At 52.0% G+C, this 26,411-nt stretch overlaps 3 protein-coding genes across 4 annotated transcripts in view; 2 read left to right on the forward strand and 1 right to left on the reverse strand.

Annotated features, from left to right (window-relative positions):
• Positions 1 to 71: 71 nt before the first annotated feature.
• On the forward strand, positions 72 to 3,595 carry GEMIN4 (gem nuclear organelle associated protein 4). Its single transcript, XM_074594317.1, has 2 exons — positions 72 to 199; positions 286 to 3,595. Exons 1-2 carry the CDS (start codon positions 190 to 192, stop codon positions 3,486 to 3,488), a joined length of 3,213 nt encoding a protein of 1,070 aa, XP_074450418.1. The 5' UTR covers positions 72 to 189; the 3' UTR covers positions 3,489 to 3,595.
• Positions 3,596 to 4,019: 424 nt separating this feature from the next.
• Positions 4,020 to 9,808, reverse strand: TLCD3A (TLC domain containing 3A). The gene is made up of 5 exons (XM_074595761.1): positions 9,491 to 9,808; positions 8,815 to 8,898; positions 6,543 to 6,756; positions 6,266 to 6,361; positions 4,020 to 5,781 (listed from the first exon to the last, which is right to left on the reverse strand). The coding sequence occupies exons 1-5, from the start codon at positions 9,610 to 9,612 to the stop codon at positions 5,512 to 5,514; spliced, it is 786 nt and encodes a 261-aa protein (XP_074451862.1). The 5' UTR covers positions 9,613 to 9,808; the 3' UTR covers positions 4,020 to 5,511.
• An 81-nt stretch (positions 9,809 to 9,889) lies between these two features.
• The window catches only part of VPS53 (VPS53 subunit of GARP complex), a 73,756-nt gene continuing 57,234 nt past the window's right edge, over positions 9,890 to 26,411 (forward strand). For both annotated transcript variants that reach the window (XR_012588218.1, XM_074593872.1), the window contains exons 1-4: positions 9,890 to 10,032; positions 12,813 to 12,893; positions 14,004 to 14,053; positions 14,843 to 14,909. Coding sequence is in view for 1 of the 2 variants with exons in the window: in XM_074593872.1 (XP_074449973.1) it covers positions 9,949 to 10,032; positions 12,813 to 12,893; positions 14,004 to 14,053; positions 14,843 to 14,909 (282 nt within the window). In the remaining variant the exon portion in view is untranslated. The remainder of the gene's footprint in view (positions 10,033 to 12,812; positions 12,894 to 14,003; positions 14,054 to 14,842; positions 14,910 to 26,411) is intronic.

The raw sequence follows: 26,411 nt of genomic DNA on the forward strand, positions 1-26,411 counted from the left end.
GCTGCACCGAAGTTCCTCTCCCTTTTTCATCAGGTTCTCGATTTTCCTGCGCAAAAATTAATCACGGGAAGGGCCGGGGCAGGCGGCGCCACCGCCGGGCCGCCAGGGGGCGCTGCGGGGCGGGGCGGGGCGGGGCTGCCCGCGCTAACGTCAGAGCGCGCCAGGGCGCGCATCGGCCACGCCGCCGCCATGGAGCCCGGTGGGTGCGGGAGCGGGGGGAGCGGGGCCGGGGCGGGGCGGGGGGGGCCGTCGGGACCGGGCCGAGGTAACGGTGTCTCCGCGCAGGGCCGTGGGGCGTGTGCGAGGAGACGGCCATCCTGCACGGCGGGTTCCTGCTGGCCGCCCGGCTCACCCAGCCGCGGCCGCTGCGGGAGCTGCGCAAAGCCGACTGGCCACGCGTGGGACCCCCCATCACCGACGCCCTGGGGGAGATCGGGGCCCGCTGCCCGTCGCCGCTGCAGCACAGCCTCTGGAAGAAGGAGGCCGTGGCCATCGTCTGGGCTAAAGTGCTACTGCCGGCCCCACCGGCCGCCTCGCTGGACCAGGGATGGGAGCAGGATGACTTCTTCTCCATGGGCAGGATGATCCCCGACCTTAACCACACCGTCCTCTTCGAGCTGGTCAAAGCCCTCGGTGCGCCCCGGCTCTTCGTGCAACTGCTGCTGGCGCTGCCCCGAGATGTGTGCCGGAGCGAGCTGGAGCACTTGGTGGAGTACATCGCCAGTGAGACGTCCCCATCAGACATCAGATTCTTCTTGGACGTGTGGTGGGAGGTGATGAAACACAAGGAGGGACAGGAAGACTCAACAGTATCTACGTTCAGCACTCTCATACGTCAGCATGGGTGTGAGACCTCTCTGGATGATGGTCTCCAGCCCCCAAAGAGGTTCAAGGGTGACCCTGGCTCTCTGAATGACACCCCTGCTGCCACCAGCCTGCTCATGGTCCTGATAGAGGGGTTAAAGCAAACCTACCGGAGCATCACCCTGCCCCGCATGAAATGCTATGCCTTGGCCAACCTGGTGGAGCTGCTGTCCGTGTTCACCGACCTAGAGCCAGAGGACAGCCCCCTGCCTGTCACAGAGTACCTGGACAAGATCAGCTCTGTGGTCAGCCTCTGGACCAAGGACACTGAAAGCCAGTTCCACCACAGGGGGCTGGACGAGAAGGTGAAGGAAGCAGAGAGAAGCCTGAACCTCTTGTCCATGGTCAAGCTCTCTTGTGAAGAGCTCTTTGTTGGCTTGGGCTTTCTCTGCAGCTTGTTGCATGCCTGGGAAGAGGAGCTGCAGAGCACCCTGAACAGCTCTGAGGAGCTCTGCTATGAGACATACCGGCTCCTGGACACTCTTACTGCTTTTGGGAAGAACCTGGTTTGCTTCTCGGAGAGTAGAGACCTGGGTGAGGATGAGACATATGTAGTGTTAGAGCTGACACAGATCACCAAAAGCTTTCTCAAGGAGATCAGTGTCAGCCTGAAGGGCAAGGATTTGGATGCCAGCCTCGTGTCTTCAGTTGCCATGACAATCATTGAGCAAAAGCTGGACAGGCACGTGGAGATGTGCTCCATATTTGCTTCTGAAAAGACCTGGGCCTTTTCAAAGGACTGGGTTGACTGCCTTGTGAAAAACAAAGCTCTCTTCCAGAAACCAGAGCTAGTTTTGAAATTGTTGAAGACACTGGTGAACTTTGCTATGTCCCGCCAAGACAAGGAGGCCCGAGAGTTGCAGATGCAAGTGACCAAAGCCATTGTGGAGTGTTACACTGAGCTTTCATTAACTGACAAAAACAAAGTGATCTCGGGTGTCCTGGTGTCGTGGGGTGGGCCAGGTCTGTCCCTGAACTTGCAGGTTGTCATGGAGGGGTTCCAGGAGGATCTGAATGTGACTTTCAACCAGATCACGAAGAGTGTGTCTGATCAAGGCCTGACTAGGGCTGTGGCTTCTGTCGCCAGGCTCATGCTGCTGTACCCTGAGGCCACAGTGAAGCAGGTTTGTAATCTTGCTGTAGTCAACCTAGGAGCGCACCAGTTCCTCGCACAAATCCTCTGCTCCTTCCCAGCGCTGAGCTTCCTGGAGACCCACAATGATCCAAGCAGGCCATGCAGCCTGGTTGTGAGGTGTCTGGAGGAGGCAGTATGGGGGAGGCTTTCTACTGTGAGGGAAGAGGAGCAGTTCCTTGAGTTCCTGGCCTTCCTCATGCAGCCAAGCTCAGCTGCCCCACTTGTGTCACCTGCAGAGGTGACCAAAGCCTTTGTCCTTCCCTATTTGAAATCAGACTCTGCTCAAATTGAGCTGAGCCTGCAGATCCTCAGTAAGGTTTTGGGGGTACAGTCCTGTTCAGAAGAGCACTGGATCAAGTCCTGTCACCCGTTCCCACTTCTCCTCAGCCTCTGCAAGCTTCTAGATGGTTACACGAAGTACTGGCATCAGCCCAGGGACCAGCTCTTCCCTTCGCTGGAGACCAAAGACCTGCTGCAGAACATCCTCTGCCAACTCTGTGAGGTGGTAAGACCAGAAACTGTTCCCTCTCCTGAGCTGTGGGTCCAGTCGCTGGCTTGGCTTCACAGGAAGGTGGCGTTGCTGGATTGGACCATCGGTCTCCGGCTGAAGAAGCTTTATGGAGACCACTTCAAGAATGAGGTCCCAGCAACTCTGTTTGAGATCTGCACGCTTCCTGAGGATGAGTGGACATCACAGCCTTTGCCAGCTTATGGACTGGGCAGCGGGCTCTTGGCATGGATGGAGTGCTGCTGCGTGTCCACAGCGCTCAGGGAGACGATGCTGACGCTCCTCACAGTCAATGTAGACAACCCTGAAGAAGTAAATCTCTTCAGCAAAGGGTTCCTGGTGGCCCTTATACAGGTCTTCCCTTGGTGCAGCCACAGCGAATGGAAGAGGCTCACACACGTGGTCGAAAACCTGCTGCAGAGGCAAATCTTGCACGTGCCATACACGCTGGAGTACGTGCAGTACATGCCTTTGTTGAACCTCCGGCCATTTGCCTGCTACCTCCAGTTCTCCGTGCTCTTCCTGCGGGGCTTCCAGCTCCTCTGCAGCTCCAGCTGTTCCAGCTGGCTGCCGGCAGAGGCTTGGCTCCACGTGGTCCAGCTGTACTGCAGCACCATGACAGACCTGCTGGGCTCTATCAAGAACACCGCGGGGCACCCCTCGCACCCTGCCGAGGACAGGACCTCCACACAGGAGGTGTCCTTCATCTGCATCCAGATGTTCTGCCACCTGCTGCATGTCGCCGCCATGCTGCCGAACAAAGAGTGCAGTGAGCCGCTGGTGGTGGTAGCTTTGGAGATCCTATCGCAGTACGAGACGTTCAGCAGCGCCGATACGTCCCCCAGCAACACACTGCGGAGAGCCAACGAGAGGCACTTCCTGGAGTCCATCACGGACAATGTCGGTGACGAGGCGCTGCGTGGCACCCTCCTGCAGAAGCTCAGCAAGCTGGGAGCCCGATCAGCCGGGGAGCTGGCTTGAGGAGCTGGAGAGGGCAATGGAGGAGAGCACTGACCCTGCCTCAGGGGACCCCTTGCGTGGAAAGCTGTAAGATCTGTAATAAACCCTGTCTGTTTTTCTTTCTTGAACTTATTTCTCCCCTGCTGTGTTTTCTTCCAGCCTGTCTGAGCCGTGAAGGGGCCGTGTAAAGACGGGTAGGAACAGCCACTCTGATATTCCAGCGGGAATAGCTGTGCAAACAGCTCTTCTGAGCCCAGCTGCTGGTGCCGTGGCTCCAGCCTTGCCTGCTGGCTGGCTGGATTTATAGAGCGCGCCTGGCAGCCTCCGGCATCGGGGAAACCAATTCCCTCTGGCTTCCCTGCTGCCGGCCCTCTCCTAGTCCTGGGCGGGTTGTTGGGTTCACCACGTGGAGGCGAGTCGGGTGAGTTCAGGACAGGCAGGTGCCTTTGGAAATACGTGTGTTGCTCCTGCCCGGAGGTGGGGGTGCAGCGATAACCCCGTGTGTTAACACCCCCCACCCAGAAATGAACGGCACGTGGGAGAGACATCCAGTGGTGTGACTCAGAGAGGAAATCTTTATTGGTCTCCTGATAGGTGCAGTAGTAAATAGGGCAGTGTTAGTGCAAACTGAGATGCCTCATTGGTTTGTTTTTTTTTTTGTCCTTACATAAGGCACATTATTTGCGATGAAAACAGCGAGATACAAACATCTGTAATGGGTTGCGAGCGGTTTATAACATCAGCTGGTCTCGATGGTTAAAGTGACAGTAGTGTTCCTGCAATAACCGGCTGCATGTTGGAAGAGGCCTTTTTATTTTAGCCTTTCCAGAATACAGCTGTGGCTGGGACAAGATCTGATACCCAAAAGAACTGGGTCCTCGGCCCTTCCGGACCGGTTTTAGACAGAATGAAAGGCACAGAGTGTCCCCAGGTCTCTGGGTACGGGTGGCTGTAGAGGGGCTGCTGGAGCCGTGTTGGTGCAGTCCCTGCCCTGGAGCAGGGGGACCCCAGGCGAGCACGGGAGGCTGCAGGGAGGAGGTGGCTGCCCTGGCTTGGGCTAACTAAAATCAACTGCAGTTAGGGAAAAGGGTTGAAAGTTGCATCCCCTGCCAACAAAGGGCTCTGCATAGTACCCAGAGATGGGGACTCAGCAGTCTCCTGTCCTCATCCTGCCCTTCAGCCATGGGTGCTCTGCTCTGCCAGCATTGCTCTGAGACAGCGCAACCCTTCCTCTGTCCTGGCGTGAGCTTCTCCGCCCTCCAGCCTGCTGGGGCCACCAGAGCCCCCCTAGCCCAGGACTGTCAGCCACAGACACCAGACAGTTGTAGTGAAAAGCACCTTCGGGTTAAGTGGAGTCTTAAATGAGTTTGAGCCCAGCAGCAGTGGGAGGTGAGAGGCTGAGTGTAGAGGCCAAGTGGGTAACGGCCAGGAACACGCTGTGCAGAGCCGTGCCACAGCCCCGGGGCCTGGCTCTGCTCTCAGTTGGAGGACGTAAACCACAGCTGGAGGAGTGAGTTGGGGCTGCGGCAGGTCCAGCACACAGCTCCCCGAGTCCCCGGTGCTGCTGCGTGGGGCTGGGCAGGCTGCAGCATCACCTCCGGGTACAGGCTCCTTCACGCCGTGCTCAGTGCCGGTGTCTGGTGTCAGCCCTGAAAGACGCGGGGGGGGGGGTCTGTAACAAACCCCTCTCGTGTAACCGTTAGTTCGGTGCCGCAGTGTTGACTCCCAGAAGGAATGTCGTGCTTATGGGCAGACCTCCTCCTCCTCGCTGGCTCCTGCCCTGGCTCCCACGGGTGGGAGGACACAAGGCACTGGAGCGGCGTGGGAAGAAAGCCTTCCTAGCCCAGGCTGGCACCGCCTGGGACGGCGGTGGAGATGGTGAGGCTGCTTCCAGCTAAAAAAGCCCGGCGATATCACTGCTTCCGCAGCTCTGCTTCCATGATGGTCCCCCACAGCGCTGGCATTGAAGGTGGAAGAGCTGGGGGGGGGGGGAGGGGGGCCTGACCCTTTTCCAGCCCCCGCGCTGGGCTGCCGCTGCCGACCGTTATCTGCTTTTATCGGCGGGCGAGCTGCTGTAGAGGCGGGCGGCTTTGCGGCAGATGAGCCTGAACCAGTAGAGCTGGGGGGCGATGAGGGAGGCATTGGCTATGTTGCAGTGCAGGGGGATGCGGAAAGGCACCATGTAAATGGGGATTCCCACCTGCCTGGCGTAGGCGGCATACATGAAGGGGAAGAGGAGAATACGGCAGAGGAAGAAGGTCACCAGGATGAGGATCCCGTTCACCTTGTGCAGGAGCGTGTCCTGCATTTTGAGCTGGGGAAGGAAGAAGGCCAACGTGGGGTGAGCGCTGGGTGAGCAGCCCCCCATCGCTCCTCGGGCACTGGCTGTGCTGGAAGCATGGAGCCGAGCACCCAGCAGGCATGGATGGAGGGAGCAGGAAAGCAGGGTGGGAAGGGATGGAGGAGGGAGGGAGGTGTTGGGGGGCAGAGGGCTGGGGCAGGAGGGAGCGTGGTGGAGGGGGGAGCTACAGACAGGAGGGGGCAGCACCAGGACACAGCGCAGCTCCCAGTCTGGGGATGCCACTGGGCATGCCGCTTACTGGGGAAAGGGATGGGAACTTAAGAGGAGGCTGGAGGAAGGCAGCACTGTGGGGGAGCTCGGGGCTGCCCCCCTCCAAGACACCCGCAGCCCCTGGGACCCCCAGCCCAGCCACAGGGGCTGATAGAGAAGGGCACCCTTGGGTGCGGAAGGGGTGTGAGCTGCTGTGGGGTTCCCAGCCCCATCCCTCCTCGCCTACCTGCATGAGGATTTTGCCCAGCGACACGAAAGGCGTGCTCAGCTCCGCTATGAAGATGCAGCCCACAAAGAAGTCCCCCAGCTCTCCCCTGAAGTGCTGCAAATAAAGCCAGCGGTGAGCACAGGGGCCCTCCTGGAGAGGGGGCCGGGAGCTAACACCCAGCATCTCCAGGGGGTCCCGGGCTCCTGACTGGCAGCAGAGATGCTGTGCCTCACGCAGCCTCGATGGCAAGCCCTTGCGGCCACGCGGGACTCATGGACTGGGTTTCAGCCCTTACCTGGGTGATGGGGGTGAGCACGATGAGGATGAAGAGGTGGTGGGTCACCATCAGCCGCTCCTGCAGGAGGAAGCTCTGCACGCTGGCCAGCGAGTGCTTCTTCTCCACGACTCCCCTGTCCTGGCTCTTGTGCCAGTGACAGAGGTACATGACGTAAATGTCGTAGGTCATGTAGGGAACGAGGACCCAGATGTACTCTACGGCCAGCCAGTGCCTAGGGGAGGAGCAGCACACACAGGGGCATCGCGACCGCTCTGAGCACCTCGCGGCACTCTGAAAGGTGGGAGAGAGTCTTTAGGTCTGAAATGGAAGCAGCGGATGTTGAAGCTGATGGTAAGCTGAGAGGTGTCGAAACTTAACCTGATTTGTCCCAGCAGAGAAAAGGTACCTGGTACGCGTGGAGGACGCCTCCTCGGTGCTGCCCCCGCTTCACGCCTGGCCGTGCCAGGCACCGAGCTCGGCCCAGCCAAGCACAAACACGGCGCTAATGGGAGGATCTTGATTAGCCCTACAGCCGGGTGTTTGCCGTTCGGGCCAGGGGCACTGCACCCCTTGGGATCCGGCACTAATCCCACACCTTTGCAGCAGCCCCAGGACACCCAGAGCTGATGCTGGGCAGGAAAAAAGCTCCAAGACCGCGTCCTTTCTGCTTGCCACAAGGCTTGGGCAGGCTGCCTAACCCGGGGAGGGTTTGGAAAGCACCCGGAGAGCTCGGAGTTGCCTGGCCTGGACTTCAGAGACTGAAGCGCAAAATATCTCATATAGGCAATAAACCCCGCGAGACGTTTGTCTGTTGGGAAATAATTGCAGGCAGCTGCCTGTTCCCAAAGCATGTCGGAATCCCGGTTGCACAATCTGGGCAGCGGCAAGCCCCGCTCCGCAGGGACACCCGGCTCCTTAAAAAGTCCTGAGTGAAATCACACTGATAAAAAAAAAAAACAAAACACCCTACACTGCTGCTTAAAGAAATGTAGCTTGAGGCCCAGATAAATCTGCTTTTCCCCTCCTGCCATCTCAAGAAAAAATTTGTTGCACGCGTTCCTATTCCAGATAAAACAACGTGAGTGATGTAAAGCAGGGAGGGGAAGTGACCAGCTATTGTGTTTGCAAAACTTGCCCAGGGCTTTGGAGGGCAATTACAGTGCCAGCACTATAATGATTGTCTGCCTGTGTAAATAAATTGGCAAATTTTACTGCAACCTTTGTGATGCTTCCTGGCTCCCTGTCTCGCTGTCATTCTCCGAGGCCTTCCCTGCTGAGCGCTGGGCTCTATTTCCTCCAGATCCAACGAAAATCTAGGTCTCTGACCACAAAGTATTTGCGTCGAGCCGTTGGCCTTGAGAGCACCCGGGCAAGAACACAGCTCCACGGAGAAGGGCTGCCAGCAGCGCCTTCCATCTGTCTCAGTCTGGGGTTTATCAGCTGCCCTATCTATGGAGCAGGTATTTGATTTTAGAGCAAAAATGTAACTCGTTAGACCGCCTGGGTTAAGCAGGACTGAGCAATTTGGATCGATCTCACCATCTAGAGCAAGGCAGGACACTGCACATCCGTGTATTAAAGGTAAGTCTGCAATGACCGAGAGGGCAGCCCTCCCTAAAAATCACCCTAAAATTCGCTGTGTGACGGTCAAATTCCAGCTCAGTGTAATTATGTTCCTCCCTCCTACAATTTTCTCTGCCATTCTGGATAATAGCTCTGTTTTTAAGTCTTCTGACCCAGATTGCGCTATCACTCCTGCCGAGAGGCACTTCTGGGGCAGTTTATCTCGGAACATTGAGGACAAGGCAGTGTGATTTTTTTCCTTTGGAGCAAACTCCATACTGATTTTCTCATTTCTGGACTCCTTCAGAATCCTTTTGGCACCAAGAAGGTGATGCACCTCTAAAATCCGTTCTCACTAGGTCTGCTTGACTTCTTAGCAATTTCACCTGCCAGGGAGGGGACTCCCTACCCCTTTAGACACGATGATGTCTATTATTTGCTCATCTATGGGCCCATGTTACAGCCCACCCGCAGGGCTGAGCCCCTCCGTGGTGGCAGAGCAGCCCCAGGTCTGAGCAGGCTGAAGAATCCAGCACCTTTCAGGGGGTGTCCATCCAGAACATTGCCCAACCCTTCACCCGAAGTGGAGGAAAGAGGAACACGAAACTGGTTTTCCTCTCCCCTTTGTACGTGCAAGCCTTTGGCATAAAATACTCCAGCTGTGAGCTGGCCGGGCACAGCCTCGTCGGGCTCCTTGTGGGACAGCAAGGCTCTCGGATGGTGTTACCTGTCATACACTACGTTCTTGCAGTTAAGGACAACCGTGATCCCTGACACCGTTGCCATTGTGGCTTGGACTGTTGACACCAACCTGAAACAGAGAGAAGAGAAACAGGTCACCCCGAACGCTGCCCCAGAAGGGCCGAGGAGAGGGGTGGTGGCCTTGGCACCCTGGTTGCACCAGGACAGCTGTTACCACTTCGACGCCTACTCCGTGCACACCCCGAAAGACTTGCCGTGGCGAGGAGGAGCTCTGCCCCCGCGCCCCGGTGGCGTAGGACGGGGACAGGGTGGCTGTGACAGGCGCTGCCACCCGGGGACACGGCAGAAGAGGGGTGGGGTGGGGGGTTGTTTCCAGGTCTCATCCCTTCCAACCCCGTGGATGAGCGGTGATGCTGCCCGGCTCCCCGCGGGCAGAGGGAGAGCTGCACCGGAGCACCCCCGCTCCGAGGACCTGCCACGGCGGCGGGGTACGGTCGGGCAGGGCTTCCCACGGCTGGGGGGCTGCGTCTCCCCGCGGCCCCTGCTCCCCCCGCGGGGTCTGGGATCGGGACCGCCGGGGGTCGGGGCACTCCCCGGTTGCAGCTCCCAGCCGCCGGGGCTCGGGGCTCTTGGCCCATCCGGATCGCTCCCGCTGCCGGCCCGCCGCGGTCCCGGTCGCATCCCGACCATCCCGCCCCTACCTGCCGCTGAGGAGGATGCGGTCCTTGAGGCTCCATCCCGGGGCTGCCCAGCGCAGCAACCGGATGCAGAGGGCGAAGAGCCCCGGGAAGAAGGCGGAGGCGAGGGCCAGCGTCCGCCACATGGGGACGACCGGCCGCCGCGCTGCCTCCCGCCGCCGCTTGTCAACAGCAGGCCGGGCGGCAGGGGGGGTCCGGCTCGGCACGGACCGGCAATGGCTCGGCTCGGCTGGGCTGGGCTCGGACCGGCAGCGGCTCGCACCGATCCCGCCGCTCCCGCCGCCGGGACGCGCCCCGCTCCACCGGGCGGCAGGCCCCGCCTCCGCCGCTGCAAGCCCCGCCCACCAGCCCGACCCCGCCCGATCAAGCTCCGCCTCTCCTCCACAGGCCCCGCCCACACGAGGAGGGGCGTGTCCTCCCGCATCCCGGCGTGCCCCGCGGCCCGGAAGCGGGGCGCCGCCATGGAGGAGGACGAGCCGGAGCTGGCGGCCGGGCTGGAGGCGGCGCTGGAGCTGGCCCCCGCCGTGCAGGCCGCCATCGAGCAGGTGCGCCGGGGCGGCCTGCCGCGGGGCCGAGGCGGGGGCCGGCCGGGCCGTGGGGTGCGGCAGGGCCCGCCCGGTGAGGGGCCGGGTGTGTGTGGGCGCGGCCCAGTGCCCGCTCTGTGAGGGCCCCGGCGGGCTCTGCCGGGCGCTGAGGTCCCTCAGGGGGCTCCGGGCCTTCCGCTGCTGGGCCCCGCAGAGCCCCGCGGTGGCCGTGCTTGGTTGCGGCTGGGGGTGGGGTGCCTGGCGTGGGGGGAGAGCCCCTTCAGCCCCCGGGGAGGACGGGCTCTGCCGGTGTCCCCGGGCTGCGCTGGCCGCCGGCTCGGGTCCCCCGAGTGCTGGGGGGTTGTCACCGTCTGCTGCGGTGCGAGGACTGATCCTGCGGCTGGCCGCAGCCGAGCATATCTCATCTGATGGCTTCGCCATCGCTGAGCAACCCGGGGCATGCCTCTTCTCTGTCTTCTAATTGAATCCTTGTTATTTGGTATATAAAGCATCTTAATGGAGCCAAATGGCCTGTGACTTGGAGTTAGGATAAGTCTTGGCTTGACTGTTGTGATCAATATTACATTCCATCCCGAGTCCTTCAGTGTTCCCTGAAACCCTTTGTGGTGCTTGGGGCCTGGCAAAAGTCCATGAGAAACCAGGGTGAAGTCACGTTTCTGTTGGAGTCTGGCTGAGCTTGCACTGACTTCAGCTAGCCCTTCTGTCCAAAGAGCTCGCTCTTGTAGTAGAAGTCCACAGACAGCAACAGGAGCTGCCTCTCAAAGTGTCACTCAAAAAAGCTTTCTCACTTTCTTGAGTGTTGAGAGCACTTGCAGATCGCTTTTGGGGGCTCTCCTCAAAGAACCAGGGCAGACCCGTGGTAGCTAGTGCAGCATCTCAAGTGATCCCAGAGCCAAAAGGTGAGGAAGGCAGCACCGTTTCTCTGTGGGTGCTGTGCCAGCTTTGGAATATTATTGCTCTAAAGAAAGAGATGCCCCACAGACTCTTATCTTTGCATGGGGTTGGCACACCTGGCAGTAAACCATTGGGCAATTTTTGCTGAAATATTGAGACTTGCTGAATTAAATGCCTGCTTCTAAAGGAGACCTGGACCTTGTCCAGAAGAAGAATCCTCTGCACTTTCTAGAGCCTGTATGTTTGAAAGCCAGAGAAGCCTGTTATGATTTCTAACATTGTACAACCAAAGACAGTTACCTAACAATATTTTCATCAGGCACAAAATGTCTCTTTGAGGTAAAACACGTCTTTTAGAGACAGACTTGAGGTTTCGAGCAATGGAGAATCCACCGTATCCCTGGCTGAGTTATTTTAACAGGTAATAAGGCTGCAAGCAGATACCCGTATCCTGAACAAGAGGAGATGCTGAGGATGACATTGCCTGCTGTCTTTCATCACTTCCTCACTAGCATTTACCAGCCCAATCATCCTGTTGTTCCTGTGAGTGTTCCTTAGTCAGGTTCTGGTTAAATAAGCAGAACTGGCTCAGCTGACTTCTGCCCGAAGCAGGGTAGGGAGTACGCGCAGACTAGTGCCCCACCAAAAGTGGGGTAGTCATTTGTGATTAATGGGCTGTGGCAAAGAGCTAGGAGTAGCAACTTCAGCTGGTACAGCTGCCTGCAGCATTGATCTCTATCTGCAGTTTGAGAGTGGAGTTCCTGACTAGCCTTTATCTTCCATCCTGCCCCTTGCTTCAGCTGCTCTTAACGCTTGTGGAGATTTGTGTTTAATTGAACCTGCAGGAATTATGAGCCCAGAGCAGGATGGGCTGGTTGTGATGCTGCAATTGTGCTAATGGGCTAACGTCAGAGCTCCTTCCTCACCTGGGCATGGGTATTTAACTGCCACCCGCTTCTTGGCCGTAGGAGTAGCTTTAGGAAAGCAGCTTAAGAGGCCTATTTTAGGGAGAAGTTGCTCTTGTTCAAATCTTCTCACAAAACCACTGCTTTTACGCTGCAAAATGTGTAAAACGGTGTAAATGCTGCATGTGACCAGGGTGACATGCAGAGGGGATGCTGCGGCGCGAGCTAGGCAGGGGTTTGGTCATGGAGTGCAGAACTGTATAAATATGGAATGAATATGGTAGCAGAGAAGGGAACGCAGCATATTTTAGTCTGTGAGGACAAAAAGCAAAGCCTGGCAGCTGCGTTTGCATCGTGTAAGCTACTTCTGAGGAGAGATAAGATCTGTTTGCACCACAGCTGCTCTTTTCCCTTTCCTGTGGGTAGGAAGAATCATTCAGCAGATTCTGTTTCTCTCCCTCTTTTTCATGTGAAAGTGGGAAACCCAAGTGTCCAGAGAACTTGTACAACCGTTTCTTAATTCATCGTGTTTCCTATTATGTGGCTGCGAAAAGCAAATCCTCCATCTCTCACCACAGGGCCTTGCAAAGCCCAGGCAAAGATAAGGACGATGCCTCAGCAGGGGGTTTCCTTTCCAGATTAACAGCAAAAGCGTCAGCATGATTTGGGGTGCATAATTAATGGCTTGCGTGTCTCCAGAATTCCTTGCCCGTCATCGATTGTGCTGGGGTTGTACATGGAAGCATGCGTGTATATTATCTGTGTTTATCCAGGCTGATATCCACAGGAATTTTACGTAGCTGCTTTACTCCTGGGCAGAGGCCTGACCGCTCTCTGTGCACGCTTGTTGGAACAATGCTGTGAAACACCATCGGAAGTGGGTGCTGAAGTAATTAATTAAAAGTAGTGGATATTGAGTAAAGTTACAGAAATGAACGGCGATGTGTTGTTGAATGCATTTGTTTTCTTCCCTCTCTTCAGGTATTTCCCAGCCAAGATCCACTGGACAGAGCAGATTTCAACGCTGTGGAGTACATTAATACTCTCTTTCCCACTGAGCAAGTAAGTAGTGCTCACAATACAGCCCTCAGTGTGAGGGATAACCTGATAATAAGTGACTGAAGGCGTGTTTAAACGAGCCTTTTCTTTTAAAGAGTAGCACAGGTAGTATGACTATAACAATAATCACATCTTAAACTCGCATCTCACGAGGCTCACTGTCATTATGTAGTTTCTTTCCACCCAAAGTGCTCGCTGCATTAAAAGTCTCCTGCTCTGATCTGTAGAAATAAATTAGTTCTCTATATAGAGGTTTCTCTTGTAGTAAATTTCATAACTTGCCATGTATTAATCATTGGTAAATCCTCAGGGGTTTTAGCCAAATAAGGCAGGTGTTGCCTGTGAAATGTCACTAGAGAGTCATCCATTTTTGAAACCTATTGTTTCTTTTGAGATGTAACGAATGAGATCGCCCTGGGCTCATATCCGTACTTTGTCTTCCCCAAATCAGCCCCAGGGGCAGTTTTGGACTAAGCTATTGGAAAAAAGGAGGTGTTTCTGCAGCTGAACACTGGGTTGGGAGGCAGCTCCAGCATGTACCGTATTCCAGATCCTCTGCAGCACTGGCTTTTTTGGCTTTCAGCTGTTTCTAGTCACTTTGCTGGTGGTGCTGGCTTGGCGTTTTTCCCTTTGCCAGTGGTGGAGAGGTGTTTCCCCTGCAATACCCCCACTGCAGCTCCTGCAGCAGCCAGGCCTCCTCCACCCTTGTGCTGGATGCCCAGGCTCTGCAGGAGGGTCTCTGGCTGGAAAGACGAGGGCTCTGTCCCCGTTGCCCACTGGAGGTCACTGTCACCACGGCGTTTCGGGAGCAGCTCTGCTGATGAGGCAGGGCTCAGGGCACCCTGCTTGGTCAGGGCTGGGTGGGAAGCGGGGAGCCTTCGAGACCTGCAGGGCTGCACGCTGGCCTGCCTTGTCTTCTGCTGCTCTTCATTATGTGACCGGAGGAGCAGCGGAGTTGCTAAGGGTGTCTCGGTTCCTCCATCTGTAAAACAAAGTCATGGCTCTCCTCTGTGTAAAGTGCCAGGCATGAGAAAGTGTTAGGTATCACAGCCGATGTGTATCGCAGTAAAAGGTTCCCCATTTCACTTCTCGTTGTTTTTTTTCATGTTGTAGTCTTTGGCAAACATCGATGAAGTTGTGAACAAAATCAGATTGAAAATAAGGTAAATATTTCTCCATTTCCTTGCATCTCTGGTGGCGAGTAGTCTGGTTGTCACCGAGGCTTCACACAGCCTTTGCACTACAGCTGATAGGAATTAATTTGCTTTAAAGGCATGGATAGGATCAGTCTCAAGCCTAATAGTGAGAGACAAAAACGACTCCCTGTAATTATAATTATACTTTGCCCCTATTGTATAATACATGCCTTTCAGGTTATTTTAGCTGGTGGGTTGCAAAGTAGAGCTTTGAAAAAATGATGAACTAAGAATCACCAAGTACCAACTTTTAGTAGAGTTTGAAGGCTGAGAGAACAAACTACCCAGAAGGGTGGGTTGCTGAGAATTTGTTCTCTTTGTGAGGTCAAAGTAGCAACGTAAAAAGACTCTCATGTATTTTTTTTTTTGTTGTCATTATTGGTACTAAAAGTACAAAATAAATATGTGTGCAGGAAATACTTAAATTTTCTGTGCAGTCTGGCATTGCCAACCTGAAATGATTGAGACAGCACTTTAATATGTGGAAAGTGGAAGTGAAAACCGACAATATTGCTTAAGGGAAGAGAAATGCAAGAATCCCTGATTAAATTAGGAAATGAATTTTATTTTTGCATCAGGACTATTAAATTAGGTAAGACAGTGATGTCCTACAGAGGGGGGCGGGGGAAAAATAGTTTAGCATTGGTAGCACCAGCTTTTTTGTTTTAAATCTGTTCTGTAGCTCTCAAGGTTGTTGCAATTGTTCAGCTCAGGCACATAGAGAATGAGTTTGACATTATGGATTCTTTTCTCCAGGAGGTTGGATGACAACATTCGAACTGTAGTGAGAGGACAGACCAACGTGGGACAGGATGGCAGGCAGGTACGGGCGTCTCCTCTCCAGCCATGCCAAGGGTTCTCATCTTGCGATGCTAAATCGAGGAATGGCTCTGGCAGGCAGAAACCCGCTCTCGTTGGGGAGGTGTTTCTGCTCTCTCTTACACTAGTGGCTTCAGGAGTTGCTCACTGAACAGCTGCTCTAGCCTGCTTTCTGGTCACCCTCCAAAGGGAAGTGATCAAGAAATTGATTTAAAAATCAAAATCAGGAGGCTTGCGGTTGTGCCACTCTGAAGCTAATGATAAAATGAACGGGATTAAATAGGTACAAGCACATTTGCTACTGCGTAAGGATCAATAAAAGGCTATTTAGCCTTTTAACTAGGTTGTTTGCTGAAGTGTCCTGAGTTGCTAGTGACTAAGCCTGATGACTGACTGCCAGTTCATCTTGCGTGTCCTATTTAGCTATGTTTCTCACTTGTCTTTTGCTTGACAGATGTGTTTGCTCGGAGTACAGTATTGAACAGCACGGCCATGGCTGCAGTGTTTGTGAGCACTGAGCTTGGTCCACGTGTTATCTGATCTTGAGGTATCACCCAGTGCTGCTGTATTTCCTGTGACTGTTCTGGTTTAGACCGGGAACGTTAACGTCTTGAATCATCAATCATGCTGCTTTCCTCATTGTCAACATTGACTCATCTTTTTAATACCAGATTTAAAATGAGGTTGCTGGGATGGGATGTCATTCCCTCACCAGCATGGCAGGCTGTATTTTCCACTTCTTGCTGCGGCAGCCATTGGTGTATATTGCTAATCCTACCTCTGCCACAGAGTCCGTGGCCCTGAGTGGATTATTTAACTTCTCTATGCCTTCATATTGCTTTAAAAAAAAAAAAAGTGAGATGCTTACCCCTCTCCTAGCAGAACTAGTTTTGTGTTTGCATGTTTCCCTGACTACTGCTGTTAAACTGGGGATGGGCTTGGGATACCTCGGAGTGGTGCAGCCTGGAATCTTGGCTCAGGGGTGAGACAAGAAATCAAGCGGGGAGGCAATTACAGAAATCGAGGAGGGAATAGAAACTAGTGCAGTACTTGAAGAGTTCGGGTATGATTGGAAAGCTGGTGCTGTTGTAGCCTTTTGGGCCCATTCGGGGTGACAAATTCAGAGAAGACTACAAAAAAGCTGGATCAAGAAGAGCTGTGGTGCAGAATTGCCCAGAGTGCCACAGGACTTGCAGGTCCCAAGGATGAATGTGGTGAGTGATGAACAAAAGCCGCGCCGCAGTCAGCTGTGCTTGCGGGATAACAAAAGAGTCTCTGTGCTGTGGCGATTCGGCAAGCTTTGTTTAGAGCTTTGCCTTATGTCTGTGCTTTCTCACTCTTTAATCCCTTTGAAGTTCTCCAAAGCATGTACAGACGGACTTGGACAGTATCCTGCCCTGAAGTACCGGGGAGGCAGATCTGTCTGTGCAGCCCTTCGTTTAGTTTGGCTGTAAAGGAACCAATTAAACTTCTGTCCAAGTAAAAACCTTCAAACGTGCATGTGTATGTGGCATGTCTGTGCAGGGCATCTTTCAAGTGGCCTGGAGCTGCAGTTAATCACAAATATTCCTGTATTTAGCTGTGAATTTTCCCGTTTTCCCGCACTTTGCTGCTTTGCAAGGTAGAAGCAGACTTTAAGAGTGATGCCGGAGCTTGCGGTTGCATGGGCTAGGGCTGGATGATCTCCCACAAGTGTAATAGTTGTTTTTTACTTCAAGAGATCCTGACAAACGCTGAAACAATTGAATTACTGAGAGCGTTAGCTCTCTGGTAAGAAAAATGTTTGAATCTGAAATGCTGTGAGCTTTTTCTTTCTGCATTTCTAATCCAGGTCCCCCATTTCACACTTGTATGTGCTTTTCATATGTGAATTGCTGGAACCAGACTGTCAGAATGGCAGGAATTGGCTGGGTCTTGAAGTTTAAAGCAGTAAAGGAGCGTCAGCAAGCTCAGGCCTTGCAGGTCGGAGGGACCCACAGCAGCAGAGGTCATCTTACAGTGCTGGGGAATGCTTGAATTGCATTTCAGTTTGAGATGAAATTTTATATTTGTCTCCCCGGAACCAGAGGAAACGTAGAAGAAGCGTTTGCTGTTCCTGTCACCCCCCTGCACCGCTTCCTCTGAGTAGCGCGTCCTGTGTGCTAGCAGGGGGAGTGAGTGTCGAGGTTTGGGCCTTTGTCACATAACCACCGCTGTTGATAACCGACTGCGGGGGCGAAAACCTTGCTTTTCAGCTTCAGCCGCCTGTTCCTCTGCTGAAGAGTGCCTTTGTTTTACCAGCATATTCTCAGTGGAATCAAGGACACTCAGAAGTGTTGAGTTTTTATAGAGAGGAGGCTTGGCTTCTCCCACTTGGAGAGGAAGGGTTTAATGTTCCAATGTGTGGTAAGAAATTGTTTTGAAACAACTGAAAGCAAGGTGCCTTTAGGAGAAGTCAGTGCTCTGCTAGGAAGGGAGTCAGTGCTACTGAAAGGGGCTTTTTTTCCTTGTTTACCTTTTCTGGTGGTAGTTTGTAGTTTGGTCCCACAATAAAACTAGGTTTTTCTGCTGATCCTATATTCTTATTAAATTTGGAGGAAATTTGTATCCTCAAGACCAATATTTCCCTGCAAAATTTGATTGAAGCATACACATGGATAGATGGTGTCATTCTGTGAACTTCTTCCTTAGGAAGCCCAGGATGAAGTTCGTTATTGCGTTTTATCGTAGTAACCACAACTGCAAACCACCCTTGGCTCAATAAAGAAACAGTTGGCAACCAGCTTTTGCAATAGGTTTGAAACAAAGCTGAAAACCAGCCAGAGCAAAAAGTTTAATCTTCAGATACCTTTTCCCATTTGTAACATATGAGATGTCTGTAGCCGGTAGTACACAGTACTTGCAGCAAACTAGTTTTTTTAAAAAGTAATTCCTGTCTTTTGACATATTTCCATCCCTTGACACACTGAGAGGCGCGATGCAATCCATTGTGTCCTTGAAAGTGCGTGCTGTAAATAAAAACGTATATGAACTCTCATGTTGCAGCTGCTAAAATTTCGGTGGGAGCTCAGGATCTTGTGTATTTATGGCAAGATTGGACCTGGAAGGTGTTTTACAAAAGCTCATTTTCTTCAGTCACATTCTCTCCTAAGAACTATACAAACTCTAATCAGTGTTTGCTGGAATTGCCATGACTGCGTGGTATCGGAGCTAGAGGAGCCATTCTTGTCTGGAGAGTAAATAATAGTTTTCATAAACATCCTTTCAATCTCTGACTTCCTTCCACAGGAAACGTAAACCTCAGATGCAGTTGTAGAAGGAAAAAAGAAAAAAAGTTGTTTGTTTGTTTTTTTTTTAAGTCAAAGCAAGCCAGGAAGGGGTTCCCTGCTGAGCCCCTGCTCTCGGTTGTCCGTGTGAGCGGTGCCCTGCCTGCCTCGGGTTTGCGTGGGGAGGCAGAGCTGCACGCACGAGCGCTCGCCTTCCCTGCTGCCGTCATAAGTGAGGGAGCACCCAGAAGCTAATTGAGGAAGCTCATCTTTGGCTCTTCCATCTCCTGTCAGCCTTAACTGCCAAACACAGAGTTGGGAATCTCATGTAGGCTGTTGGTTCAGGTGCTGCCCACATCACTGGGGCCTTGGACCTACCATCAACCTGTAATCTCTTTTTTTTGGTAGTATCTTTGGAGACCAGTGATACCAGGCAGGTTCCTAGAAGACAAAGAGTATTTAACCTTTAACAGCTTGCTTTCTCTTTGGGAAAGGGGTCATTTACCAAGTGAGCAAAGCAGCTTTCCCTCTGCTGTGGAGGAGCGGTACTTTACTGAGCCTTGTTGAGAGCTGCACCTTTGCAGCCGTCCAGGAGAGGGGAGCCCAGCCTTGGTTTTGAGACCAGGGTAACGTTTTACTGATCACTGACGGTGAGGGAGCGAGGCCAGCGGAGACATGTCTGAATAGCGCTGTGTGTTATTCTCCCAGTTAGAGCAATGCAGATCCCAGTCAGACCCAGGAGGGAATATGCGGTATGCGGCTATGGGAATGTGCTCTCCGTACTCCTTAGGGAAAAGGAGACCTTAGGGATAGCAAGTTCAAGATCCTCATTGCGGATCCAGCCCCTGTGCTGCCTGTGAGCCTGTCTCCTGTGCCATCTGGCTGGTCGTGTGGCAGCGGTCATGATGGGGATAACACTTCTGTGCTCCACCTGGGTGCCGAGATGATTGAGCAGGTCTTCGAGGTGCGTTGTAGGTATGAGAAGGGTGTAAGAGTAGCTTTTTATATAGTCAGTTGTTAACTTTTCAAGCTATTTCCCAAATAGCCCTGATCACATACACATGTTCATATAAAATAGTATTTAGGTGTCTGAAAAAGCAGATTCTAAATTTAAAAATAAAGTCGATCAAATAGAGGTGGCCCCAAAAGAGTTATTTAAGCAGCTCTAAAGACAGGAATGCTCCCTTCTCCACAGAGGGTAACGTTTCCCAGTTCAAAGCATCTGCCTTTTTGAAATTTTGCCCTAGAATTTCCTCCAAATGCAAAAGCCTTAAAATAGTCTGGCTCATTTGGCTTCCCCTTCCTGGTGCGATATTTCAGTAAAATCTGTAGACAATACCATGAACTTCAGAAATCATCTCACTGATGATCCTTTTATGGAAGGAAACAACAGTCGTGGGTGGAACATTCCTGTGCAGGGCGTAACAAAATTTTCCTTGGGAGTCCCAGACTTGGGCTATTTCGGATGCCTTGGGAGAGGCTGGGAATGCAGGAGCTGCTGTGGTTCGGCTGTAACAATAGGCGGTTCAAGCTGTGCCGGCAGCTTCTGGGGAGCCAGTGCTATCCGATTTTTCCTCTGTAGGGTTTTTCTCAGAGCTGCTGCTGAACTGGAGTCTGGGCTGACCTTGCTAAGAGCTGCCGTCCAGTTGTGGCATAATTTCCTCTCTGCCCTAGGGTGTAGTATAAAAAGTTCCCATAGATTTTTTTTCCACTGAGCGTTTAACACACTCCGTTCGCTTTTATTTGTCACTCTTTGGTTGTGTTTATTGCTAAACCTCCTGCATGAACTGGCTGTAATTTTTTTGACAGTTGCTGACATGCCTTTACTGGTTGTTTGGCTGAAGCTGTTTCACCTATCAGGCTTTTGTCCTTGTAATAAAGCAGCCTCTGCGTTTGCAATCGAGTTTAACCCTTGACAGCATCTGTGCAACCTGGACCTGGGAGCCCGAGTCAGTAAAGGTGAGGCAGCTTTGTACAAAATCTGTTTCCAAAGGAATCAAAAATTCAAGAGGAATACCAAGATTTTGTGGCTTAATAGTTTGAATCTAAAAAAAAATATTCCTTCCTGTTATCTCTGGTCCATCTTTCCCTTCCTGTCCTGTGCACACACATCCATAAAGTAAATGACTGCGATTGAATGAGTAAAGGCTGTATTTTAAAGAAAAGATCGATGTGTCATTTAGTATCTCCTGTATTAGGATCTGGCTCAATTAGTGCTAGAACAAAGTTAAGTGTTAACGAGAAGACAAAAGGGATGTTTTCTGGGCTGGGAAAAGCCTCGCATGTTTCTCATTGCTAAAGATACTGGTTGATAACTTGGGTTGCTTTGCTTGGCTCCTGTTTCTTTGCTCTGTGAGAACAGTAATTTTTTATTTATTTATTTATTTTTCCATAACTACAGCAGTGCAAGAAAAGAGATGGCAGCTGCTGTGGTTAAAGAATACCAATATATTCGTGCTGCCCAGCCTGAACCCAGCACGGCAGCAGACAGTTCAATTAGCCGTCCCATCCTTTGGTGACCGGTGCAGTCCGTTCTGGTTGCATGTGGAAATAAAGGTCTCGGCTCTCAGCTGCGGGGAGGCTCAGGCTGCCTGCCCTGCCCTGCCCTGCGCGGGTGCTGCAGCGTCTGGCAGTGTTTAAGCCTGTGGAAGGAGAAAAGGAGAAGGATGTGTCTGGCATAGAGAAATGCCCACAGGTTATTGGGTTTGACAAGGTCATAGATGGAACTATGTGAACTACTTTTTTTTTCTTTTTTTTTTTCCCTCTTTAAATGGAGATCAGGAAACACTTTGCAGAATCAATATAGGGAGGAAGAAAGAGATGAAGATGGATGGTGAGCAGAAGAAGAGAGTGATGCAGGTGCTGCACGTGGCAGAGAGCAGGGGGGAGTACTGCACTCCCCTGCTGATGGGGTCATCCCGGCTATCGAGTGCCCGTTTAGCTGACCCGAGCTACGGGCAGCTGGTGTCACTGGAGTCAGTGGCTTGTCCCCTCCTCCGCTCTGTGAGTGCTAGCTTGCAGCGTCCGCCTGGCAGGCAGGGAGGTGATTTTATGCACTCTTTGCGTAAACATGCTTAATAAGCCGCACTGTTGCTTCAGCCACTCTTCTTGCCTCAACCCATTTGTATGGAGATGGCTTTTTTGACCGCAGGTTGTGTTTCACGCTAAACTAACGTAGTCAGTGCTCTCAGATCTCCTACTGTAGGCACTCTTATTTCATTTTTTTAATTTATTTAAATATATGTTTGCCTCCAGACATCAAATTGCACATGGCTTCCCTGGCCGCAATGCTCAGGTTTGGCTCACGTGGTTGGTGTTGATGCGCCTCTGCTGCCGGGACAGCCTCGACTGCCTTTGCTGAGCCTTAAGAGCAAACCACTGTAAGCTCTTAATAGCAAATTAAGCCTAAATCTGTAAAATATTTGGGGGCTTTTTTTGTGTCACCATCCCTGATGTTGTAGGGATTTTCAGTTATATTCATTTGCTCCTGCATGGCTGAGCTTTATCTCCTGTTGTTTTGATGAATGGGTCATTATTCTGAAATATGGACAGACTAGTGTTAGACTTCAGTACGTTTTAAGATGGTGAATGGATGAGGGTTAAATATTGTGTCTTAAGCTGTGTAATTTTATATATTTTTTAAAAAAAAAAGGTCATGCCACAGTTTCTGTAAGACTCCAGTCGTGTGATTAAAGTCCCATAATATTCTTTTGTAACCAATGAATAATAAACAGAAGTTGAGCTGCCAAAATAAATCACAAGTGGGTTTCATTTAGAGTCATTTCCCTAGTGAATTATGGCAGTTGGACAATGTCCTTCCCATCTAAGAGACACAGCGAGTTTTTTCTAGCCTAGAACATGTTTATTGAGAAGGGTTTCAGGTGAACGGCACGCCAAGAAGAAATAGTGCTGTTTATTATCCTTCTGGCTACTGGCCATGAAAACTGGCATCTGCAACTGGATGAAGAGGTCAGGCGTAACTTTTGCCATCTGCTGCAAAGCCTGGTTCAAGGCAGGAGCGAAGTCCGAGCTTGACCTTGCCTTGTGCTTCTGGATGGAGAGGTGGAGGATGCTCCTCTCGCTGTCCTGCAGCCTGGGGCTGGGAAGCGGCTGGTGTTTTGTGCTGGCAAGAGGCACGTTTGCTTGCCGGTGGCATTGAAGGCAGCGCAAGCTGCAAAGTAAGACCTGGCTGTTCCACAGCCAGTGCTGTTTGGTTTTGATGCCAGCAAAGCAAGAAGCCCAGCCTGAAAACAGAAATCCTGACAACAGGCAGGAGATTTTTTTTTCTTACTGTGGATCTCTTCCCCCCCCCTCTTTTTTTGTTGTCTCACATTTTTGGTGTGTGGTAGTGTTTATTCCAGCTGTGCTACTTCCGTGCTTATGGCAGGTGAACTGTCAGCATTTTCACCTGGAAAACCCTACTTTTAGGGTTCGTGGTATGGTTGTCCATTCCCCCCAGCTATGCTTTTCCTCTAAGGTCTCGACCTGAATGTGAATTCGTCTTGTAAAATCTGATACAACTCGAGTGGTTGCTAAACTTGACCCCCATGGAAGTCAAGTGTGGCTCTGATAATGCAAATATGACCAAAACGCTGCCTGCAGTATGCAAACTCGTCAGTAGACAAATCGACCGGAATCCTGCAGTCATTTACAGATTTTCTAGGCAAATTTAGCATGCAGCACTCCCAAGGAAACTAACCCAGGCGGCTGGGTGCTGGAGCAGGTGTGGGTCAGTGGCTCCATCAGCCAAGGGCAGGGGTTGTCAGGCGCTGGAGGAGAGCCCTGGGAGCCGAGGTGTGCCCTGGGCGCTGGGAGGTGCAGGCAGCAGCTGCCGTCAGGGTGTAAACACAAATGGTGCGAAGGGCAGAGCCTCACAGCTTTACTGTTCTGAAATAAAGAAGAGTGATAAGGGAGATAATAAGTGTCTGCACGGGGGTGTTTTTCCCTCGTGATAACAGTGTTCAACTGGTGAGCAGGGCAGGGTGTGGGGGAAGGCTGTGGCCATTTGCCTGCCAACGCGACGAAGCTGTAGCACCCCCCCCCCCCCCCCCCCCCCGCCGTGAGGTCCAAGCATGGTGAAGCTCAAGGCTTTGCTAGAGGGTTGTGCAACTCACACAATTAATGTTTAAATGGCCACACCGCTCTGGTACAAATTACATGCATGACTGTAAAACTTACTCACCGGAGCCAGACCACTAAACCTGGCACCTGTGGCACATCTCCAGCTTTCCTCATGGTGCAGGCACCGGTGTGCAGGGCTGGGCGATGCGGGGAAAAATGACAGCTCAGAAGGGTGTTGGACTAGCACAGGAGTGCTGTTCAAGAGTTAAACTGCAAGGTTTCAACCAGGGAAATCGCCTCTCACTTCACTCTCCGTGTCTGTCAGTGTTTGTGCAGCTATTTGTAATGTGGGGTTTGATTTCTAAGCATGATTTGGGGAGTTAAGTGAAGGGGCAATAGCAGCGATTTGAGCTTGGTGCAGTGTTGGATATCACAGAATCATAGAATGGTTTGGGTAGGAAGGGGCCTTGAAGATCATCTCATTCCACCCCCCCTGCCCTGGGCAGGGACACCTCCCACCAGCCCAGGTTGCTCCAAGCCCCATCCAGCCTGGCCTTGAACATCTCCAGGGATGGGGCAGCCACAGCTTCTTTGGGCCACCACCCTCAGAGTAAAGAATTTCTACCTAATATCTAATCTAAATCTCCCCTCTTTCAGTTTAAAACTGTTACCCCTCATCCTATGGCTCCCCTCCCTGATCCAGAGTCCCTCCCCATCTCTCCTGGAGCCCCTTTAGGGACTGGAAGGGGCTCTAAGGTCCATAGAATCTTTGCTTTGTTGATTTAAAGTGTCCTGTGCAGCTTTAGTGGTTAGGACTGGAGCTGATGAGAGAAAACTCTATTCTTTAGTGACAATTGTAGTAGTTCTGTAGTATTTGATGAACTCCTAGGGCAGAAATCTGCTAAAATCAAAACCAAGTGTGATGAGCCCTTCAGGTTTGTCGAAAGGAGCCGGCATGGCTGCGGCGCGATGTCGCCCTGCTCTGACAGACGAGCCCGCGGCTTCAGCTGCAGTGATTTATCTCTTGCTGTAAAACTTAAGAATTTTCTCAAAGTGTATTTCTGCCCTTTCTCAATCTGGAGGGACTCATTTGTATCAGGTTTTAGCGGCAGAAATTGTTAGGCTGGTCACCGCGTGGAAGGATTTCTTTGAAATCTCTGCAGCTGCGACTCCTTGGAGAGTTGGGGATGGGAACTTATTTTTAGTCCTGGTCTAGATTTTCATTGATCTGGATTGTAAGTATGGCAGCAAATGAAGGAAGCGTTAACGCTCCGTATTCAAGAGCGGGGAGTGATCCAGGAGCATTAAATTCTCAGCATCCTGACCACAGCCCAATTTGTAACATTAAAAATACATTTGGATGCTGTGAATTTGGCAGATGTGTCAAGTGTCTATAAAATACTTAGTAGAGGGCAGCTTTTTGATGTGAGTAGTAACAGCCAATTGAAATATATATTGGCTAGAATCAAATAAAACTCACACGTTTCTAGCGCAACACCGGTGAGCATATGGAAACTATCGAGGTATTTTAACCGTTACCGGGGATAGAGCAGTGTTAATTCACTTAGTCCCCGAGCTCAGGCTTCCTCTGAAAATTTGCTTTTTTTTCTCCCAGTTCAATGACATTTTGGAGTGACACACAGGCACCTCTCAGCTCCTCTGGTTGTATATTTCCCCGTATTTCACTATTTGCTTGCACAAGATTCCTGATGGGAGGAATAAAGAGGTGTTTAGAAATCAGCACACCCACTGATGAGGCTCTGCCGCCGGCCGGGGCGGTGTGGCAGCTCCGTACCTGGGCTGGGGGGATGCAGAGAGACGGGCTCTAATTCACTGAATTGGGGGTGTTTTTTTGGTTTGAGTATTGTTACTAGTGCTGTTTTCGTGTGCGTTATGTCAATCTGGTACCATCAATCGCTGGAACATAACCTATTAAAGGATGCATCACTTCAAAATGTAATGAATTAGATGTGGTCTTGTCCCGCCTCTCACTTGAGTTGTTTTCTTTCCTCCTTTCGCTGCTTGGAAGATCTCGCGTAAAAAGGTGACACAAGTGATGATGTGCAGGCTGACCTTAGAAGTTGCTTGGGATAATGCCAAGTAAAGCTATTTTTTAGGCAGTTTTTTTCTCAGTGATTCATGGTTTAACTCAGCTCCCTATTGTTTTATACTGGTGCGCTTGGACCCTTTTCCTGTTGCGTCTCAAGGTGAAGAAGGTTGAAGAGCTGTAGCTGATTCATGTGCTACGTTTTTCCCTCCGGCTTTGGAGAGTTTGATGAAAACCCGTGTAGCTCAGTGTCTGCCCAGCTTACCTGGGGTCTGGCCATGCGCTACGGAGTTGGGTCTTCCAACTCCCGCATGTGGCTTCTCCGTCTCCTACATTTCGTCTCTGCTGTTAACACATGAGCAAGGGAGCTTCCACGGCATAAACACAGGCTGGCTGAGAAACAGGGATGGCTAAAAATACATCAGTGGCTTAAACTGGAAGATCCCTTGGTGTGTTCCCTGCCAAGAACTCTGTTTTGGGTCCCGGCTTCTGCGGGCGCCGGGGCTGTACCTCCCCCGGTGCTGCGCGTGGAGCTGGGCAGTGCCCCGGAAAGGCACCCTGCCATCGCACCCTACCATCACCCGCTCCCCTCCTGCAGCCGGGGTGTGCTCCTGACCCCGTGCCGGGGCAGAGGATCGGACACACTACACCGGAGAAGGAGGAAAGTGATAGGCAGCCAAATCCCGCCTTGTATCGAGTGCTCCGTTTAGTCTCTCACTCTCGTTGCTGGTCCTGCCCTCTCTGCTAAATTTATTGTTGTCAGAGCAGCTGGGGTACCCCGGGGACAAACACTACGGAAAAAGCCTCTCCGTAGTGGCGGCCGCGGTTCAGACGCTGCTGACCGATGGCTCTGCCTGTCTCGGGCAGCAGAGCCCTCTCCACGCCATATTTCTCAGCTGGTGCCCGGCATTCAGGGACCTCAGAGGTTGCATAAAGTTTAATAAATAATGCTGATGGGTTAATTGTAGCTTGCAGGCTCAGTTGTTGATTGGAGTCATATGGTGTTTTTCCAGTACGTCGCAACCTTAATTTCAACATCCTTGTTTCCTATAACCGCAACAGATTATGTATCCGGCCTCTTTATTTATTCGTGATCCTCCGCCCCTGAAATGAACTGCTCTTGTAGGAAAGGAAACACAATAACTTGACTTTT

Source organism: Larus michahellis, chromosome 7, assembly GCF_964199755.1.
Source record: "Larus michahellis chromosome 7, bLarMic1.1, whole genome shotgun sequence".
Lineage (NCBI taxonomy): Eukaryota > Metazoa > Chordata > Aves > Charadriiformes > Laridae > Larus > Larus michahellis.

What these genes read in the sequence shown, in the direction of transcription:
- TLCD3A (XM_074595761.1), bottom strand. Translation starts at nt 9,612, where the DNA reads ATGTGGCGGACGCTGGCCCTCGCCTCCGCCTTCTTCCCGGGGCTCTTC. An exon ending in AAGAACGTAGTGTATGACAG is followed by an intron (nt 6,757 to 8,814) that starts GTAACACCATCC and finishes CTCCTCCCCTAG; the next exon opens with GCACTGGCTGGCCGTAGAGT. An exon ending in TGCTCACCCCCATCACCCAG is followed by an intron (nt 6,362 to 6,542) that starts GTAAGGGCTGAA and finishes CTTTATTTGCAG; the next exon opens with CACTTCAGGGGAGAGCTGGG.